Here is a 20894-nt window from a genome sequence, read left to right on the forward strand (position 1 = left end):
CAGGATGGATCCTGACCCGTGTACTGCAGGATGCCTGTCTTTGGCAAGCCTTGTTCACTCTGTGCCAATTATTTTTGCAGTTTGTTCTGATTATAAACTGTCCCTGTGTCTGAAAAACAATTTTTCTTTCTGCTTCAAACTGTGCACTGACACTACAGTAAATGGATGCAGTTTCTGAACAAGGAAAACATGGTAGTAAAATATATTTTCTCACTGCCAGTTTATCTCCACTCTGCAATGGAGATTACCACCAACACATCCTCTTCAGCCACACATTCACACATTTAAAGTGGCTGGACAGACATCTATCCCTGTGCACGGGTATCATTATGCAGCTTTGCTTTACTGAAAGCTGATCCAAGCTCTCATACTGACTTCTGTGCAGCTTAGGCCTGATACTTGCTCTCATGAGAAGGGCGAGTAAGCAGTGCTGAGAAAGAATTTCTAGAGCCATTCTCTTGTTCATGACTCCAGAGTCTTTCAGCCTGGCTGTGTGGGTTGTACAGGCTGTCTGTCCTCTGCATCATGGCATGTCATGTATTTCTTCCTTTCAGGCAAACTGCTTTGATTTTCGTCCTGTAAGCTATTTGTTTTTAGAATCTCCTTCCCATAGGAAAGTTTTTTAGTTTTCAAGTTTACAGTGCCATTTCCAACTGACATCTTCTGAAATGTCAGGATTTTGGCTGCAGAACCAGATTTTGCCTAAGCCCACCTTCAAGAGATGTGAAGCAGGGGCTATGCTTTTCTGTTGGATCCTGCCTGAAGTGGAGGGAGTGCCTGCACAGCTGGTGCCAAGTCTCCAGAGGAGGGCAGTGACCCACTGCTTCTAACAGTGCAGCTGCTTTACTCTTCTCCAGCTCATGTCAATGCATATGTGCCAGTGGTGATGTGAGTCTGAGATCCAAGACCATAGAAAATGTCAGATCATGGGAGAAATGTCCTACTCCTGATTAAAAACAATGACTATGAGCTGTGTGGGCAAGCCAAGAGATCTGAATAGGAAATGCCCTTGCTGTTGGACCTGGCCTTAGGGCTGGGAGTGCCTCTGATCACTTTAGAGACACGGCCACCTTCCAGCCTCTGAGCACCCCCGTCCCCCTTGATGAGGCATGGATAATTAACTAACCATCCTTGGCGATCAGAGCACTCTCTTTGGTCATGGTTGCATCCTCGCTGAGGCCGCACATGTTCTCAGCAAAGACCCTGAAGTAGTACTCGTTGCCTATGACCAGCTCGTTGATGGTGGCGCTGGTGCGGTGGTAGTGCTCGATCACCGTGAACCACTCCTGAAAGGACAGACACACAGACACACAGGGTGAGCTCTCCCCAGCACCCTGAACATCCCCAGACACCCACTAGAAGGATCATCAAGCAGGTTCCTCTTTGAAGAGAATGCAGCTAACAATAATTAATAGTGAAATGAGTGATGGTGGTAGTGTAGCAGTGCTGCACTGCTGAGCAGTGAAGGTCGAATGGAAGGTGAACCCTACTGAATTGTTACACTGGCAGCTCGAAGGGTTCATTTTAGGAACTGCAGTCTTACAAAGGTTGTGCTGTGTGAGCAAGGCAGGCTCCCTCATTCCTAATCCACGCTGCTGACAGAGAAAGTAGAGTTGCAGATAACAGAACTGCATTCCTGTGGGGAAGGCAGTAGCATGTGCTGTTCTGCAGTAATATGCACTCACAAGAGGCCACTGCTCTAATCTGCCCTCTCTGTCACAGGCTGAGTGTTCATGAGAAATGTTCTTCTGTGCTTGTGGTCCTCTGATACTAAAGGCCAAGATGGGCAAGTGGGTTTTAGTGCCTTAGTCTTGCAGCAGTAACAGGACGTGTGAATTCTGTCCTATTACACAATACCTAAACAATCATCTAAGATGGAAGTTAATGCTAAAAATGCAATTATTGTAAAGTGCAATATGACCACAGCAATGTTTTTGCTTTTCTTTACTCTGCCCTAATAGTTTTCTTGCTATTCTAAAGATGAACTTGTGCTGAGTTCCCTGTACCATAGTTTGCATTCATATTTGGTCAGCTTTAAGAGCCAAAGTTCCTTTGGGAAAACAGTTTTTTGTAGAAGACCAGCTGTGCCAGAATTGCAAAATGCACCACCACAGATACGGTGAGGAAAGTGACCTGAATGATCCATTTCACACTGAACCCTAGATGCTGCTGGCTGTTGTTACTTTCTCCTTATCACAGTAATTTAGAGGGGGCATTGTTCTGATCACTGTACCAGAGACCATATCTTCTTACAGTCTCAAGAGAAGGGGAAAAAAAAAAAAAAAAAGGACGAGAAGGAAAATAGTGGCATAGGAAGAATGAATTGATCAGACCATGATGGAGATCAACAACATATTAATGTGGGGGATAGGAGAGGACAGCAAAAGATTTTCTTGGAGAAGGCAGCTCTCTAAATATTGCCCTAGATTTCCAGTGTTTAAATTTGCAGTAAATGTTAAATCTGGGAATCTGACTACCGTCTTTTAATAAAGTACTGTACTTTTGTTAGTACAGTTTATTTTTTTTTGTTAAAATTTTTGTTAGTTTAATGAAAATAATAAATATTTCTGTATTGCACTTTTCATCTGTACATCTCAGAGGGGTTACAGAAGTAGCTGTGTGCTGTTTTGCCATGGGTAGTAAAGGAGTGACAGTGACTTACACAGTGTGACATTGCAGGTTTTAAAACAGCAGCAATGGAACACTTTTGTTCTGGTAGCAGCCTACTGAATTCAGAATTAATATTTTAAGTTTTTATTTTCTCTCCTGAGGCAAAGTAAAAATGCAGAATTACTTCTCTCAAATCTACCTATCCTTCCCATTTTTAGTTCTCCTCTTTGGGATAATTTGAAAATATTTCCACTTCTAAGCTTAGTGAAGAAGAGATTTTTAGAGCTTTTAGAGGGTTCTGTAGAGATTTTTCGAGTGCTGATAAATCAGTGCTTTGTCCACCTACATCCTTATAAGCATGTGAAGCTTTTTGTTTTTAAAAGGGAGAATTCATGAGTACATCCAGCTTTTAACATCTCCTTATTACTTACCATGCTCTTCTTATCTGCTTTTTGAATAGTGTACCCAGTAATGGCAGCATTGCCATCATCTTTTGGTGGTTTCCATGATAAATTCACATTCTCTCCCCAGACATCCTCAATAGTCACAACCTCTGGTGGGCCTGGGCGATCTGCAACAAAAATATGACATATTCTACTGATTGCTTTCTCTATCTTTTCCCCACACACATCTTCCAATTAGTTTGATTTCTCTCTCTTTCTTACAGAAAAAAAAAAAAAAAGTCAAAAGAAAGATGTGCTTTCAAAATAAAACTTTCCAAAGAGAAGGCATGTCAGAATTACAATAAATTTAATAAAGTTGTGCTGCCAGTTTTGCCTATTATGTATTGGAATGGAAGGTAAAAATGAAAAAGAAATGTGTTTTCTTGCCTGCCTTTCCTACTTTCAGCATTTAGGATTTCTTCCACACTGCATTTGTGACAAACTTACTCTGAATTTGCTACCATTACTGTCTATGGGTGCCGCTCAATGGGAAAAATCTTGTACCATGTATAGACAAGAACATGAGGGGCTTAATAGAGAAAAAAAGAGACTGACACATTCCAACAACGCTATGGTGTATGGGGGTTTCCTGAGAGACCCCAAATCTACAGCCAAGTAATAGAACATGGAGAGAAATCCCTGCCAAGAAAGATGTCAGCATTCCCATTTTCCCGTGGCCTTGGAACAGCTGGATCCATTTCCATTTCTCCAAACATACCGACGATCTGAATGTCTATGGTGGCTTTGTCCACCAGGTTCTCCACCTCCACTTTCATGTCGTACTCTCCGGAGTGGCCCCGCTCAGCCTTCCTGATGAAGATGATGGTGTCCTGCTCCGTGTTGCGGATGTTGATGTCGTTCTTGTCGATCGGAGCACCGTTCTTCTCCCACGATACTTTCGCCCTTGGTTTTCCCTGCAAGGAGCCAGGAAACAATTTTGGTATGATTTTTTTGGGAGAGAGAAGGGAAGAGAAGGAAACAGGTTTAATTCCCTCTTTTTTCCCAAACAGGAAGTAAAAACTGTCCTGAAAGAAACAGAATTATTTTTAGAATTATACACCATTTAGAGATGCAATCATACCAATTCACCTAAAATGTAACTTTCTTTCCTTTTTTTCTTTTGCTCAGGAGACTGAAAATATTTGCAATTTCTCACTGAATTGGATTATTATCTCTCTGGCTAAGTTGACAAATAATTTCCAGTTTTCTGAAAGAAAAGGGAGAGAAAATAACCCACAGAAAATATAGAACAAAGTTTTTCACTCTCTGGAAATGCTTACATTCTCTACATTGCCAGTGAAAGAGGAAAGTAATAGATTCAGCCTCCAGGGATCCTAAACTCTCTTCTTTCATTACAAAGGAAGTTGTAATAGCTGCTAGGAAGAATTGATCTCTTTTGTAGGCCATTTTTTGTGTGTCTAAGTGCCCAATATAGGTACTTAAAGTAGAGTGAATTTCACCTGCTTTGCTGTGGGTTTTGCCTTCCACAGGCAAACAGTTTGCAGGTGCTGTCTGAAAAGGATAATCTTACACTATTTTGAACACCTTATCTTAGAGAATAACCATAAAATATTCCTTTAATTTCTCCAATGAAATATATATCTTGCAGTGTATTGCTGATCAAGCTTTTATGAGGCTTTTAACAGCCTCTGTGAAGCTGAGTTATGCCCATCCAGTGTCTTAAAATGTGCACACATGAAATAGAAATGAGCTCTGCCATAATTCTTTTATTCAGAAGAAGGACCCTGCAAGGAGAGAGGCTGGTGCTGTTTAAAAGGTATGGGAATGAAGGTTAAAATAGTGCTGTGGGAAAGCAGGTTACATATTTTAGAAATAGTCATATTACAGTTGTGATCTCAACGATTTAACAGCTGCAGTCTGCCTGCTCTTCCCCTCATGTTCCCTCTCTCATGACAAGGAAGTTATAAAATGCTACTGTTCCACTCTTGATACCCATATTTAACTGCTTCCAGTGCAACCCCTTTGCATTGTGCAATTGTCTCATGTGCAATGTCTTCTGTAAAGATTAGTAAGTGTCCTTTGGATGACAGATGACCAGTCAGTCTGACTGAGTTACCCAATTCATTACTTGGCTGAACATAATTTGTTTGAGATGTTGAACCAAAATCTTTCAAGCACCTCTTACTTCAGAGTACTTCCTCATGTGCTTAAGTTAGCTGACTGGCCAAAGTTACAGAGAAATCAGGTAAAAATCAGAAAAAAAAAAAAAAAATTAAAAAGTAAAAAAAAAAGTAAAAATAATTTTTCAATCAGTATTTTTAGTTCTTACCTGGAAAGGAATAACAAGATTCACAGTTTCTCCAACTCTTCGAGTATAGGTTTGTTTTAAATGTCTTGGTAGACGAATCTTTGGAGGTTCTGAACAAAACAAAAGCTTGTGTTAAGCACTTATCTTCCTTTCTAACCGAAACAGCACTGGTGTGCATCAGTATAAAAAGGAGGCATTGTGGTCTAAAATTCTCAGAAGTGACTAATGAGTGAGGTGTCTTAAATTTCTTGGTCCCCCAGTGTTGCATTCAGGACACCATCAGCTTTTATAACACCAAATGCTACAATGGTAGGACTAGGTGGGAAGCTTAGAGGAACTTAAAAAAAGTACCATCAAGGTCAAGTTCTGCAGAAAAAATGCCCTGAAAAACCAAGAAATAAAGGCTCAAAAATGAAACAAAATTATGAATTAGTCAAAGATGGCTTCATGATTTCTAGCCACCACACAAATGGCTTTCTAAGGCCGTGTCATCAGTTAACCATAACAAGTAAATATTAGCCTTAAAAAACCCCAGGTGTTAGTATGGAAACAGGGTGCATTTGTGAGTAAGTGTAGGCAGCAGGATCTTACCTATCACTTCCTTGACTAAAATAGGCTGTGGGTGGTACTTGGGCTCACTTTCACCAGCAGCATTCACAGCTTTTACTCTCACAAGGATTTTTGAGCCAGTTGGAAGGCCATTGATGGTAAACTTTGTTTTGTCTGTCAGCTCTGGGTTAGCCACGATCCATTCATCAGCTGGTTTAGGGAAGTGAGGGGAGGAGGACAAATCCAAAGAAGAGGGAATTATAAATACATCCACAGCATGGACCAGGAAAATTACAGAACAGTAATAGATTTGTTAGGTTCTAATGGATAATTCTATTTTGTTTTTCTAAATATGCTGAAACACAATGTAGATTCATTTTCAGACGTAGGAAGAATGTTCCAAACCCTAAAGACTTTCTGCTGATTATGTATTTGTATATTCATATACATATATATAATTATACAAATGGTATTAGAATATGTCTACAATTTAAGTGTACCAGAGAGAAAAATGGTTAGATTTTTAAATTCAGCTAGTGTAAAACAAGGGGGACAAAGAATGTATTTGCAAAAGCACTCATCATTGCTTTAACAGCTTCCTTGAAGAGAAATGGGTTTTTCAATTAATTTCAACCAATACTGAGTACTTTTGAAAGTATAACTGAAAAGTAAAAGAAACACAGAATATTTACACATTGCAATGAAATGCCATCCCTCCTCGTGCCTTTAAAAAAGGAAGGCTGTGTCAGAATTATTCACATAACTACAGCATTCTGGGATTTTTAATCCTACCCCCTGGTGGTCGCACGAAATTCATAGAGTGATGACAAGAGGACAATCTTTCAAACAGCTTCCATTACAAACCATACTTCCTTACCCACCCTGTCCTCCCAGCACAGACTGCCCTGACACTGCTGGCACCTGGGCACAGGAGCCAGGTTTATGAACTGGCAAGTCAGGATCCATACTTCCCCCACCATGTAAAGCTAGCACTATGAAATGGGCACAGAAGACAGAGAACTGTTATGAGCTGGAGAGCCCTGCAGAACTAGAGCATAGTGCTGTGGCACATTTTCTTAACTGAGTGTCTTGCTTTTAGGAATTCAGTTTTCCTTCAAGCTTCAAGCAGAAAAGGATTTCAATCAATGACTGTTTCCCAAGTATCTCCCCCTCCCCTTACACCTGTACTACAGAAAATTCCATAGACTGTTGCCCTAAAATTCACTGTCAGGTATTTATCTCTACTTTTATGAAGAGAGTTTTTCTTTCATTAAAGAAGACTTATATCCATTGTGGAATACTGTACCTTCCAGGTTAAAAGGTGGCTCCCCCAATTCCTCAGACAGATCTGTCGATATACCTTGAGAGAATCCATCTTTAAAATTAATCAGAGACACCCACTTTCACACAGATGGAGCATTTTGTCAGTGGTTAGCAATTCCTGTTAGTAAGTATGCAAAGATAGATGCTGGGCTTTACAGATTTAGAGAACCCATATTTAGGGAGAAGAGAGATGGAAAGAGGGCATCTAGATCAGAGAACAGTTATATGTGATGCCCACAGGAAAGATAAAGGATGAAAGAAGAGGAGTATATAAAGTTCAATGAGTGTTTTGGGCCCCAGAATAGCCCTAGAAATATGAAAAGAAAGAAACGAAAGGAACACTTAGAAGAGAGAAATGAAAGAAAATGATGATGAGAGAAAGTGTAGAAGGAGAAGAAAACACATCATAGAAGAGATAAGAAAATCAGAGATAATTCTGAGTAAGAGAGACAGAAAAAAAAGAGGTCTTGGAAAAAAACTTGGAGGAAACTGAGGAAGAGAACACATTTAGCTAAAGGTAACATAGATAGAAGATCAAAAAAGACCAGACTCATGGATGATGACAGATATGATGTAAACCCTAAGGCTTTATTTCCTGAATAAAGTTATCACTGCCCTGGATTTCCTGTAATCCTGGAGCTGGCTATTTTCAGGATAATAAAAATACTATTCTGGTATTTTTGCATGGTCCTGGATGAGTACACTGGCAGAGGTCTCAGCCAACAGAAACTCTCTGAAGTACTTATTTACTGGCTATAAAAACAGATCAACTGCAGGTACAACAGCCTGTTACAAGCAGATAAACATACTGTCACGAGGAACACTCAGGCTGTGCTCCCCAGGCTGCCCTCCAAATGCCCCCAAAACCAGTCAGCAGCACTTTGCTAGGGACTGAGTTCTCCTGGGTCAACAGGATTTGGTCTGCTCTACATCTCCACAGTAAGAGGGCCAAATCTGAGTATTGCAAACTAGGCCTGGGGAGTTCTCTCTCTCTATATATATACACCTATATGTTCTATATTCATGTCATTCACAGCTATGCAGTGCTGGGTCAGGATACCCGTGATGAGACTCCAGTTCAGTAATATGCATGGAGTGTACATAGTTAAGGACTCCAAGAATCCACCATGTTGATCAAGTTATGTGGTTCTGACCAAAGGGAAATACCAGGTTTCCAAAGCCAAACCAATGTTTATGATACATTATTCTTCTAAATTATCTTTATATCTTTTTTGTCTTCCTATTGTCAGCTTGTGATTTATCCTAATGATTGCTATATTAAGGAGGACTCTAAAAAGCCCTCTTGAAAAAAGTACTTCAGTGACAACAATGAAAGAGTGGAGAATGTAAATACAGATGAGTTTACAAACAGATAACTAAGAGAAAAAAGCAGCAGAATGAATATAGACAGTGATAAAAAGTATCTTGAAATTAAAAAGAGTTATTAAACATTACAGAAAAAATTAGTTTGATGCAGAATGGGGCTGAGAAAAAAGAGGCACTAAGATATTGCAAGAAAGGAAAAAACAAGTGAAAAGAGAGAAAAAAAATGAATAATCCAATAACATGACTTTTAAAATTGGCATTTTAAAATTGGCATTTTATACTTATCTTGCTTCTTCCTAAGCATTTTCATAACATATATACATAATGTCAATTGTGTATATATAGATGTATATGCATATATAGGAAGTATATATAGATATACATAAACACTCAAAACTATGTAAAATACATTGTATTTTAGCTGAGGTGGGTAACAGTAAAATGACAGACTTGGCTGCCATTTTGTTGTATCTTCATGTGTTTAAAACCTATCTGGAAAAAAAAGAATTTGTTCCATTTAACAGGTATACAATGTTCTCCTGTCTAACAGCCCTTTAAAGACAGATTTAAAAGATTCCTTTCCAAAGCCATACTTTGAATTAACCTGTCTGTATTTCTCATCCTCTCTTATCACTTGATTAGGATATCACATACTCTAATGTCAAGCACTTTTAACTTTTCCATTCTACCCAGTGCTACACAGAGCATAACATCCAGCACACACTGAACTCCTCACATTGACAGTCCCCTTAATATTCCCCTACAGCTGGCCTGTGCAGTGGAAACAAAGTCAGAACACTGTGCCTTGATGGAAGACTGCATGCTTACTCACTCTGAGCTGTTCCCACAGCTCCCTCCCAAAAGACAAGGAAAACCCTTCCTACCATTCCAGCTGTGTCTGCCTTCAGGTACTCTCCTCCGGGTCTCGGAGCTCCTTGCAGTCCTGCTCCTTAAAGATATTCATCTCAATACTACCAGATGCTGAGTGCTCCTGAGAAAAGCCAGTGGTGGTTCTTCACAGCCTCTCCCACTCTCCTGAGAGAGAGCTGAGTGTACTCTGATGCTGTGGCACCTGGCCACACTTATGACCTACTGTTTTCCTGGATTTTCTGAGTCTGAAACATGTGACAGCATGAATGACACGTTCTGTCCTCTACCTCTTGTCTCCAGGCTACGGACTGTGCTCATGGAAAGCTTACATTGCAATAAATGCCTTTGTGAAAAAAAGGTGTTCAACCCCTCACTTGATTTACAGCACAGTTAAGAGCAACAGCAGTGGAGCTGGAGATAACTGTGTGCCCTTCATCCACATCCACAACGTTGCTGCAGTTGGTGTTGCTGGTCCACGGAGGCTGGGTATAACACGTACCACTCCAGGCTGTTTGATACTTACCCAGGTGCTGGTGGATTTGACTTTTTGAAAATAGGCTTAATTTGATGCCAGTTCAGAAGAAAATCTGCTGGAAAATACTAAGTTTCTGCTGCTTGATCACCAAAAGACTCTTAGTTGTAAAATATCATTTATATTTCCCTGTTCCTCATTATTTTACTCTCAAAAGTTAATTCACTCTCTTTATCTTCCTCCTTCAGTTCTTATATATTTTTGTCTTAGATTGACATAGCTAAAGATCCCCAAAACTGCACTGAAATGTTGGAGAAATTAAAAATCTAGCCATGGACTTTGCATGCCTAGATGACTTCTGCAGGAACTATTGGAAAGGCTGGCCTCAGCGTTGGCAGCTGGCACTTGAAGTTAGTCATATGTCAACATAGGGATTACCACACTGAGGACCTCCTGTCCCTAAAACCCAGCCAACCTGAACATATTTTGGGCCACACTTGTAACTGTTATTTTCCTATGCCTTCATCCACCAATGAACTCTTTACTGCCCTAACTCTCATTTAGCATCTGAAAGAGGGGAGTTATCGGCATGGTACTTGGCACATTACTGCAGATTCTATGGCTTTTGATTTGGATTTCAAATCAAGTGTGAGATAGGTCAAACAACTGTCAGTGGGTGGCATCTGGAATACAAACCAAAAGAAGCCTGAACAAAACCCTGCTCCTTGAGGTTTTCTGCCTGATTAGTCTCTGCCTGACAGCCAGAGCACCTGATACCTGTAGAGAAAAAATGGAGAAAGTCTCACCCACTTTCCCTGTGAGTCAGGTACCCCGGGTGCTCTCACTTACTTCCTTCAAAGCAGTATTCCACCACGTAGCCGTCCAGCCCTGCCGCCCCAATCTGGTCCGGGGGCCTCCACTTCATTGTCACCGAGGTGTCGGTCACACTGTCCACTGCCAGCAGAGTTGGGGGGCTGGTCACAGCTGAAGCAAGCAGGGAGAAGGCAGCACACTGCGTTACCATGGAAGGTTTGTGTTCATGGTCTGTGTTTCTCTAGTTTAGCATCACAGGTGACAGGCTATCCTGCCTTCCAGGATGATTTCCCATCATCCCTGGCATGTCTTCCCCAGTTAGGACCACACAAGGAGAAAGCATCTACCTCATCCCATATATGCTCACAGCCTGACCCAAAGATAAATTCCTCCTGCTGAGGAGAGAGAAGGACCAGCAGCTGGGGCTGGTAGAGCAGAAAAGTTGGGAGCAGTATATTCTACCTCTGCAGGTATGTTCTGGCAAGAAGGGAGCATGCTGGAGCTGCAAAAGCCCCCTCCTTCCTCCTCCTCCTCCTCCTCCTCCTCCTCTGCATTCTGGGGGTGCTGCTGAGCAAGGGGGGAACCTTTGCTGATCTGTGGAACAAGACACCTTTCTTTTACAGGGACTTGTGGATATCACCATGATTTGAAAATCTGTTTCTTTATATGAAAAGGCCTGTTACTGAGTTAGCCTGTCACCGTGGGAATGACAAAGCCTTCCAGCTGTTGCACTAATAAAGAATTATATGATTAGGTGATTTTAATAACATATGAATGGTTATTTTCTAAATGCATACCTGTCTCTGCTTTTGCTTACTTACCTAAAGGAACAAAGGACTTGGAGGGCATGCTTGGCTTGGACATGCCAATGGCATTGACAGCAAACACACGGACCTCATAAGCAACACCTTCAATCATTTTCTTTGGCTCAAAAGTTGTTTCCTTACACAGTTCAAAATTCAGCCTCATCCACCTGGAGCTTTGTTTCTTTTTCCTCTCAATGAAATATCCTTTTGACCAGAAAAGATTTTATCATAATAAGTGATGACATAAAGGTCGGTAATAAAAGACCTATTTTTTGACTGCCCAGTGACAATTTTTTACCTCAGTGTTCTCTTCTAGCTTCAATGATAATTTTCTTCATCACAAGCTATCTGAGAATCACCTATTTGCTTTCATAGCCATATATGAGCTTTTTTGGGATTTAGAAGACTGCTGTGTTTAGTTCAGAGTGAAAAGAGCCTGGTTCTACTGACCTCTGGGCCCCTCTGGCTTTCCTCTTGGTTCAGTGTATTAAGAGATATTTCCATTAAATTGTTTCTGAAATTTCCTTCCAACACAAACAGGCTAATAACAATGCCAAGTTTGGTTTTATAAGAGGTTGTCTTTCAAGTAGGGGACACCATAATGTAACAAGATAGAAAATGATAAATCTCAAAGCATTAGAAAAACAGGTATTTGATAAAGTCAGAGTAGGTAGAACATTCTAGCTACTGGATATTCCCAGTACCACTTTCCAGGGCCTGAGCTAACCTCTGATCCTGCTGCATCCCCTATTTGGTGTTTTCTTCTTTTGTCTGTATTAGACAGTCACCACCAAAAAAAAAAAAAAAAAGTGTACCTAAAATGGGTGATCCACCATCATTTGCTGGAGGCTCCCAGGTCATAATACACCAGTCTTCTCCCACCTCAGTCACATTTGGTGCCTGAGGAGGATCAGGAACATCTGTTGTAAACAAAGTAAATATTATTAAAAAAAAAAATCTTTATTCTTTCTGCATAGGTTGAAATTAAAAATGTCAAATAAGAAACAAATCTAAATAGTTTTTGAGGTGCAAAAGGAATTCCCAATGAGGAGAGAGAGAGGGGGGAAAAAGAAATGTAGTGGATCCTGGCTGGTGGTTAGGAATGGATGAATGCCAAGGTCTTCTGCAGGGTTATGACACTTGAGAGGCTCTCGAGGGCATGTGCCAAGACAGAGCCACAGCCCCAGGGAGAGTGGAGAGCCAGGAGTGATAAGGACAGCCTGGGGCAATCAGAGAAGTTTGGCCCCTGGCAGCAGCAATAATCAACTCCTACTTAAATCCCTTCCAGCTCCTACTCCCTTCAGTAACACCCAGCCTTAGTACCCTCGCATCCCAATTCCACACCTGGGGAAAAATAGGAAAATGGAAGTTTCCTGAGACTCTACCTCAGTGATAAAAGAAATGGCTCATAGGCTCTGTTTCACATGACTTACCAACCACTTTAATGTTGATTAGAGCTGTGTCCTCTCCAGCCTCATTCTTTAAAGTGATTCTGAAAGGCCCTGAATCGTCCCTCTCAGCTGCATCAATGACCAGGCAGCTGCTGTCTGGGTATGATTCTGCCCGAATTCTTCCACTGTCTGTGACCATCTAGGAACCACAGAGAGCAGAGGGAAAAGTCATACTTTCTGGATTTGAGAATCAAAATACTCAAAAATCAAAATTTGAAAGTAGTACTGGTCACTTCAACAAAAATATTAAAGCAACTCTAAGAAAAACCACACCAAACCTCAGCATTTTAGTCACCTAGTGATGAGAAAAATGACAAAATAACTAATATAATCAAAACGTGGTAACTGTTTACTACTCAATTAAGTCATTGCATCACAAAGGATGAGGCACTGGGCTTCTCCTTCGAGGCAGAAAACACTTTTGCCAACACCACATATCATTAATTTGATGGAAAAAGAATAGCTGATTCTTCCAAAAGTGAGATCAAAAGGAAAAAATTCACTTTAAAGGTCAGAGTGATTGTAATGGCCAGTAGTTTCTCCTCACAGATTTCAAATGCTGTCACAGATTTTGGAGTAGGAGCTCTCCTGGAACAATTCCCTGTTTGGACAGGACCACAGTGGTGACACTACAATTCATATTTGAAAAATAGTGGTCACAGATTGGACCAGATTGGTTTGATGGATGCACTAGTGGTAAAATGTCCCAGCTTCTACATTGCACAATGAAAATTTAAATGTGAAAAACTAATATTTTGGTATTTACACAGCCAGGGATTGATCTAAGCAAAAGTTTTGCTTTAAGACCCCAATTGCCCAGCCAATTGTTTCATTTGAGACTTGAACTCCATTAGTACTTATCATTCATTTTCCAAAACCAAACCATATTATGGCTTCCTGCCAAAACCTGGCAGCCATTCTGGGCATTCAATGTATAGAAGAAGTAACCATTTGGTAAATTTTCACAACTTTTCTTCTGCATCCAATATATCCTTCTCCTCTACTATTTTTTATAGTAAACCCATACTTTTTTTTTTTTCCTTAATAATTTCAGGCTTTCCTTAAAAAGACTCAAAAGATTCTAAAAGTTATTTATCTGATTTACCCTTCTTTTTTGAAGAATGAATATTTTTAAATACAGGGCATCTCCCCCTTATTTTCTGCCACTAAAATAAATTTTTTTCAAAAGGCCAAAGATTATTTTTGAAGGAAAAGTCTCCTGGTTAAGCTAAAGAAATATCTACAGTGACAATGTACCTTGTCCCCTCTGCTCCAAAAGACTTTTGGAGGTGGTTCACCGGTGATGGGGATCTCAAGTCGTAGTTTGTTTCCTGCCACTACTGTCACAGTGTTATTTTCCCCAAGACCATCCAGGTGAAGTTTAGGAGGATCTGAAAAAGGAGAGATTGTCCAAGTTAGACATTCAGCTGCTGCTCTGAGAGCTCAGTGACCTGGCACAGGTCTGCAACACGCAGATACACACTCTGTATTTTATTTTCTCGGTATTTTTAAGCAATGGAGTTTTTTTTTAAAGAAAAGTTGTGAAGAAAAATCTATTTAAGAAAATAGCTGCCTGATGAAAAAGAAATCATGGCACCATAGACTGTTTGGAATAAAAAGACCAAAAATATACAACTGTTTCCCTGAGGCAGAAGTATGTATATTCAGGTAACTTCTGAGAGAGATTTCCTCCAAGTGGCACTTGAGAATTTCAGTTGTGGGGTTTTTTCATGGCCCATTTACCCATGCTTCAGCCTTCACTGTCCTTGCAGTGTAAAAATTTATAAACCCCAATCCTTTTCTGTTATACACTGTGTGTATGGAGAAAAACTGATTAATATCCTCTTGCAACTTTTTTTAACATATTAGAAATATAACAGTGGTCATTCCCCTCTAGTACCACTTCCCTTTTCATTCTCCCTAAATCCCACCAATACTTTTTGTAATACAGATATCCCACATCTCTCAGGTTCAATTAAAAAACATGTTTTCTAAAACTTTGGTCATTTATATTGCTCTCCTTTTGACTTCCAAGTTGCTGGTTGCAGCTAGAGGCTGGTGAGGTATTGCTGTGGGAATAGCCAATGCCTTGTTTTGTTTTTGTTGAAAGGACTGGTATCACTAACGAGCCTCCAGCTTTGCTGAATGAATCAAAGCTGGGCAGAAAAATTTTCCCCTCTAGACAGCATTTAATATTTTTAGTGAATAGGTAAATATGTGCTTATTCTATTCCTCTCTTACCAAATCACATTTTGCAATGTTAGCAAGCCAGTTCTTAGAGACAGCAGTGTATATCTGAGAAGTGGATAGCAGCAGGTTTTTACACAAACTCTTTATAGTGGTTTAGCTTTAGGAGCTCAGCCTCAAGAAGCCTCCCCCAGGAGCTCCCCCCAGCACATGAACTATGAGCAGATCCTGAGCACAGGCAAAGGACTCCCCTAGCAGTTCAACTGCACTTTGCCAAAGCTGCAGGTCTGTTTCCTCTGGTGGATGGCTGCTCAGAGGATACAAAGTGGTTGTGGTCAGGGGTATTTCACACTGCTTTTAATTTCCAAAGGTCACAGGAAGACGTTCTGTACAGGTCACTGTGCAGTCTACTCACCCACGATATGCACTTTGCATGGAATATTAATGTTGTAGGCATCTGGCACAAACATGTATTCACCCTCATCATCAACAGCAGAAACTGGTATAACAAATCTGTGGATTCTGTAAAAGAATTGAGAAAGAAGTCTGTGTAAATGATTTTTGAAGACTGCTTGAACCTATAAGGAAAAGTCTGCCAGAATTTTAGGACATCTGTGAAAGTGAGTAAAATTACTGACTAAAATTCCTTGGCTTGTTACTTAATGGTGGTTTAGGTGATCAAATACTGTGTGCTTTGTACAAAATATTACTGAGACAACCACCAAATAAAGTAACCAATTCTAATAGTGTTTGTTTGAACATGGAACAAGGAAAATACAGGAGTGTAATCTCTTCTACACAGGCATTCTATGCTGCTGCCATTCAATTGCAATTTGGTTGTTCAAGAAAAAATCTGCAGGTGATCCCATTGTGGGAATATTCTGACTTTTGTTGGACCATCTTTGTGAGTTGATACAAACAGAAACTATGAGAAAAAGAGGCATAGAAAGGAAAAAGGAATGATATATTTTTTATATATATAGTAAATTTTACATTGTATATTTTAATAATGTATTAAAATTTGTATATTTTAATAATGTCTAACAATACCTTTATTTTTCTGCTTAATATCCCATACCAACAGCAACACTAATGGCAGGAAAAATCAATAGCTTGAATTTAGGTGGATCCAGGATTTGATTATTATCCTCCACAGCCAAAATGCACAAAAGAAGATTACAAAATAAGATTAAAGGCAGCAAAGAGACGTGGCTTTTAAAATGACAGGGGGGACTTGAGGGACAGAGGTTAGGCTTGATTAGCAGATAACTTTTAGTGAGGTAACCCACATACTGGCACAACTCCACAGTGTCATTCCACCAAAAGCCACGTCAATGATCAGCAGGCTTACCTTCCTTTGTGGTAAAGCTTTACACGGTCACTGGCTTCAATCAGCTGCCCATTTTTGTACCATTTCCCTTCCACATTCTCAGATATCTCACACTTCAAGTGGATTTCCTGTCCCAACCTCACAGTCTGGTCTTCTAGTGCAAGTGATATCTTCAGAGGTCTCACTTAGGAGCACAGAAGCAGATGCATTAAGGAAAGATGATGGAGCTCAGTAACCATGGGGGGTAATTTCCAACTTATTAATAAAACAGCATGAATTGGCCAGGGTGCCAATTTGTACAAAACAGCAAGAGTAGCATGAGTATTACAAATACAAATGTACATTTATGCATAATGCAAGATAACTTCAGAGCATGGATCAGATAAATGTTGTTTAAAGACACAAGCACTTTGAAGAGGTACTACACAAACAAAGCTGTGAGGACTACACAGTCATGTGCTTGTGCCTAGGTTTGGCTTTCCTGTGAAAATGTGAAAGGACTGAAGAAAAGCAGATACTTCCCCTGAAAATTCACTTTTTTGACCCATTGTACCTTTGTTTTCCATATTAATGGTGTGACAGGAATTTAACAAGCAGAACTAGTTCATGGCCTGCTGCTGGAAATAGTTTCTAAAGGGAAGTTTTCTCCACTATTCTGGAGATTCAGAGCAAAAAAATTGCTATGGAAATCTTTTCAACTCCCAGGGAAAGGCAAGAAAATTGTTCATTTCTGCATGCCAGCACACTGTGTCATATGAATTGGAGAGCAAGGTGGATGATACTCACAGTCAACTGAAAGCTTGGCTTCTGATTGCCCTCCAGTTGTCATTACTGAGTAAGTTGCAGTGTCATTTTTGGCAGCTTCCTCTATGACCAAAGTGTGTTTTTTTCCCTCAACCTTAATTCGATACCGAGATTTGGGATCGTTGGAAAGTTCTACGCCATTTCTAAACCTAATGGAAAGGAAAGAATTTTTATTTTTCCAAAGGAAGTTCTGTGCAAGTAAGACTTCCACAGATTGAAATTCCCAGAGGAGACTCTACAAGACTGTAAGGCACTAGAATAGGTTAAACAAACTCATCCAGGAATGTATAAGAGTATTTTTGGTGTTGCTACATTTTTGAATAAGGTTTTATTGAGATTTTCTTAACAATTTTCAGGTTTACTGTTTTAGGAAAAAGCTGCCCACATTTTTGCCCACGATTAAAATCTTCTGGGTTTTGTTTTCATAGAAGAGTTCAAAGTGTGCCTTACCATTTCACGTTTGCATCATCCTCAGACACTTCACAGCTCAGCTCTACTCGTTCACCAACATAGGAGCTGGTGTCCTCCAGGCCTTTGGTCACCAATATTGGAGGATCTTTGGAAAGAAAAAATTACAGATTTATGATCTGAGAGGGAAAACCAAGTGAAAGAGATTTTCTAAATCATGCTGTAGAAGGCAGTATTACTTTCAAGTTCTAATATGGGTATCAGTGCAGCCTTTTCTGCCTTAAATCAGAAAATTTTTTGCTCTTTAGAATGCTAGTAGGAAACTTGCTCAATAAAAGTAACATTTCTTCATATTAATACCTGTTTTGCTTTGTTAATCAACACCATAGGAGCAAAGAGACTGAATATACAGCCTCCCATTTGTAAATGTTGATAGAGTGTTCCATCAAATCAGTGCAAATGGAATGAAAACTGGCTTCTAGAAAGCCTGGTCTGAGGGCACTTGGACAATATCAGAATCCTCAGGTACCAAGTGTGGTGTTAGGGGAAGCGAGGGCTGTGGCACACAGGTCTACAAAGTGGCTTAAAATTTTGAAGGGCATCACAATACCAAGTTGACTGTATCCCCATTTCAGGGTTTTCTCTAAGCTGCTAATGATGAGAAAAAGAAAATGGCCAGGGATCACAGAAATACCAAGTGATCCTAACAGCTGGTAATGCAAATTCAAAAATATACCAAACCAGATCCTCCCTGATAATTTCTGTTGCGGCCAAAGAAGCCACATAAATTTAGGGCAGGTGAAAGAGCACCAAGCTGACATAGTTACCTCTCACAAACAGTTCTGTGGAGCATTTCTCATCACCAGCTGTTACGTAATAGCGAGCATCGTCTGTCATCGTGCAGTTATTGATGAATAAAATCCTCTGGTTACCTTTGTGCTCAAAAATGTATCTGTTTGGACAGGAATGCAGCAAAGACACATTAGAAAAACTTCTGGACAATTTTTGTTTTAATGTAGAAAGTGCTGTAGGGATTTTTAGAGGCAAAAATACGGGGGTTTCCACAGTACTGGGAAAATTGTCCTTGGAAGAAATTTCCAAGTTTCAACAGAGCTGTCATAGACTTCTAATAAAAAAAAAGAGCTGTGGTGTAGAGTGACAATGAACAGCTTCTGGCTTGTTCCAAGATCCCAAGTCTGGGTGATATGAAAAGAAGAAATTAAAAAAGAAAAAGAAGCCGGAGTCAAATGATAGCAAATAAAATGGAGTCTGAAACTCTAGATGAGTAAAGCTGAAAATAACCAGTAAGAGGACACCATCACTCATTCCAACATTTTTGTGAAGTGTAATAATAGCCAAAGTTAAGAGGTTAATATTATTGGTAGGCCAGATGGCACAAGATATCAGTAATGGGATATGGGGCTTTGGTAATGGGATAGGGAGCCTTTCACCTTTATGTCACCAGTTTAGATCTGCTCCAGGTTTGCAATGACCAAAGCTTGTTAGCATCTGACAGCTCAGCTGCCTGGTAGAAATGCACTGGAGCACTCAATCCAGCCCCTCCTGCTGGGGAGGAATCCATAGAGCTGCCTGCAAAACCCCTCTGAATTGCTCATGCCAGATACAGGGGCTAAAGAAAAGGTGCTCCATTATCCATTTTTTTTGTCAATTATGATTTTTAACCAAAATCCTTTCTTGATTTCAACAGAATGAAGGAAATCTGCCTCATTTCTGTAAAAGGTCTTCTGTTAATTACTACGTTTTTTAACTGGTCAGGAGAAAAATTGTCTAGGATTTTGTGCTACTGAGAAACATTTGAGAAACATTACATCATTATGCACATCTTCCCTAGGTGTGTCTGACTGTGGAATGGGGTTTTCTGCACCGGGTTCTAAGAGCTGGTTGTGCTCACAAAAAGGTCTGGGCTCAACTTCCAGGCACTGCTCTACCTGCACTCAAATATCTGCACCTGCATTTCTAGGAGAAGCCAGAGAATAAACCAATTTCCAGGTGAAGAAGCTTGTGTACACTAGACCTGTTGCCCATGACTGATGGTGCAGGCTGTTGACTTCGGGGTGTTAACAGAGAAGTGGAAAATGAGACAAAACTCACACCCCGTTTCCTGGGGTTTATGAGCCAGGTGGGTAAGTGTGTGATGTAAAATCTCTGCTCTTAGCACAAAATTACTGTAGAAAGATTGTGTCCACCTCCAGACACAGGACTGAGGACAAGTGATTTATTTACTGGTAGTGCTTCCTCATTTTTGAAAACTACTGAGCAGGAAATGGCACCACATCTTTTTGAGGATCTCTAAGACTCTTGTCTTGAGACAAAGGACACAATCTATATACATTTAGCCTACAGTGTACTTTTCTGGGTCCTGAGCATCATTTGCATACTTTTCACATCTCATGAAATTCAGTAGCAAAATTGGTGCAGCCTGAGCAAGGAGATGGATCTAGGCAACACACTTGTCAAGGGAGTAGATGTGTATCCATTTCATTGCTTACATATGCTAGAATCACTTACTTTGCACTTGGTCGTATTTCTTGGCCATTTTTATACCACTTGAGCTCCACTGTTGGATCTGCTAGCTCCACCATGAATCTTACTTTACCTCCTTTGTCCACCTGGTATGCAGGATCGAGGCCTTTGGCAAAAGCTGTTGTGGAAGTCAAGTGTTATTTTAACATGAGATCAGGAAACAAGAATGTGGATGCTGAAATGACATTGCATAAATCTCATTAAAGCTGTCAGAATACATGCACACAATGTTATGCTTAACAAGATATTCTCACACTGGTCTGCATGGAATCATCTAGACACACTAGAATAAGCACAAAGTTGTACACATCTGGTTATCCTGACCAAGATTATGCTGGCTTGATAAACTTCAAGACTTTGCAGTGTGATTGTATTCCAAATAGGACCAGCTAGATGCATCAAATGAAATACATAAATAAAAATGAATGTGTAGTACCGTAGCATATGTTAGGATGTGAGGTAATGGATGAGGAGAGAGGGTGTATCAGGCAGCTGGATGACAGCTGGATTTGTGGAGGACTTCACCCACAAAAAAAGGGACACCTCCAGGAAACCAATGACACAGGAAATGCGTATACTGCATCCAGTTCTGAAATGCTGTCCAGGAACAGGCAGATGCCACAACAGTATAATGGGCTGTGCATTGTATTTATAGGTGTGTGCAAACATGTTCTGTGGCATAACATGTA

At 40.2% G+C, this 20894-nt stretch overlaps 1 protein-coding gene across 14 annotated transcripts in view; it reads right to left on the bottom strand.

Annotated features, from left to right (window-relative positions):
* MYBPC1 (myosin binding protein C1) overlaps positions 1–20894 on the bottom strand; it is a 69624-nt gene that overhangs the window by 8031 nt on the left and 40699 nt on the right. For 7 of the 14 annotated variants that reach the window (XM_059845858.1, XM_059845856.1, XM_059845857.1 and 4 more), the window contains 18 exons: positions 20191–20323; positions 18489–18613; positions 17704–17809; positions 17236–17402; positions 16471–16633; positions 15535–15641; positions 14190–14323; positions 12915–13071; positions 12297–12401; positions 11497–11685; positions 10712–10846; positions 10559–10639; positions 7178–7246; positions 5914–6081; positions 5344–5432; positions 3772–3967; positions 3042–3181; positions 1127–1286 (listed from right to left, as the gene is read on the bottom strand). In XM_059845858.1, coding sequence (XP_059701841.1) covers positions 1127–1286; positions 3042–3181; positions 3772–3967; positions 5344–5432; positions 5914–6081; positions 7178–7246; positions 10559–10639; positions 10712–10846; positions 11497–11685; positions 12297–12401; positions 12915–13071; positions 14190–14323; positions 15535–15641; positions 16471–16633; positions 17236–17402; positions 17704–17809; positions 18489–18613; positions 20191–20323 — 2424 coding nt within the window. The remainder of the gene's footprint in view (positions 1–1126; positions 1287–3041; positions 3182–3771; positions 3968–5343; positions 5433–5913; positions 6082–7177; positions 7247–10558; positions 10640–10711; positions 10847–11496; positions 11686–12296; positions 12402–12914; positions 13072–14189; positions 14324–15534; positions 15642–16470; positions 16634–17235; positions 17403–17703; positions 17810–18488; positions 18614–20190; positions 20324–20894) is intronic. The other 7 variants (XM_059845867.1, XM_059845868.1, XM_059845869.1 and 4 more) reach the window with 3 other exon arrangements.

The sequence above is a fragment of the Haemorhous mexicanus genome, chromosome 5 (assembly GCF_027477595.1).
Source record: "Haemorhous mexicanus isolate bHaeMex1 chromosome 5, bHaeMex1.pri, whole genome shotgun sequence".
NCBI classification, from domain to species: domain Eukaryota; kingdom Metazoa; phylum Chordata; class Aves; order Passeriformes; family Fringillidae; genus Haemorhous; species Haemorhous mexicanus.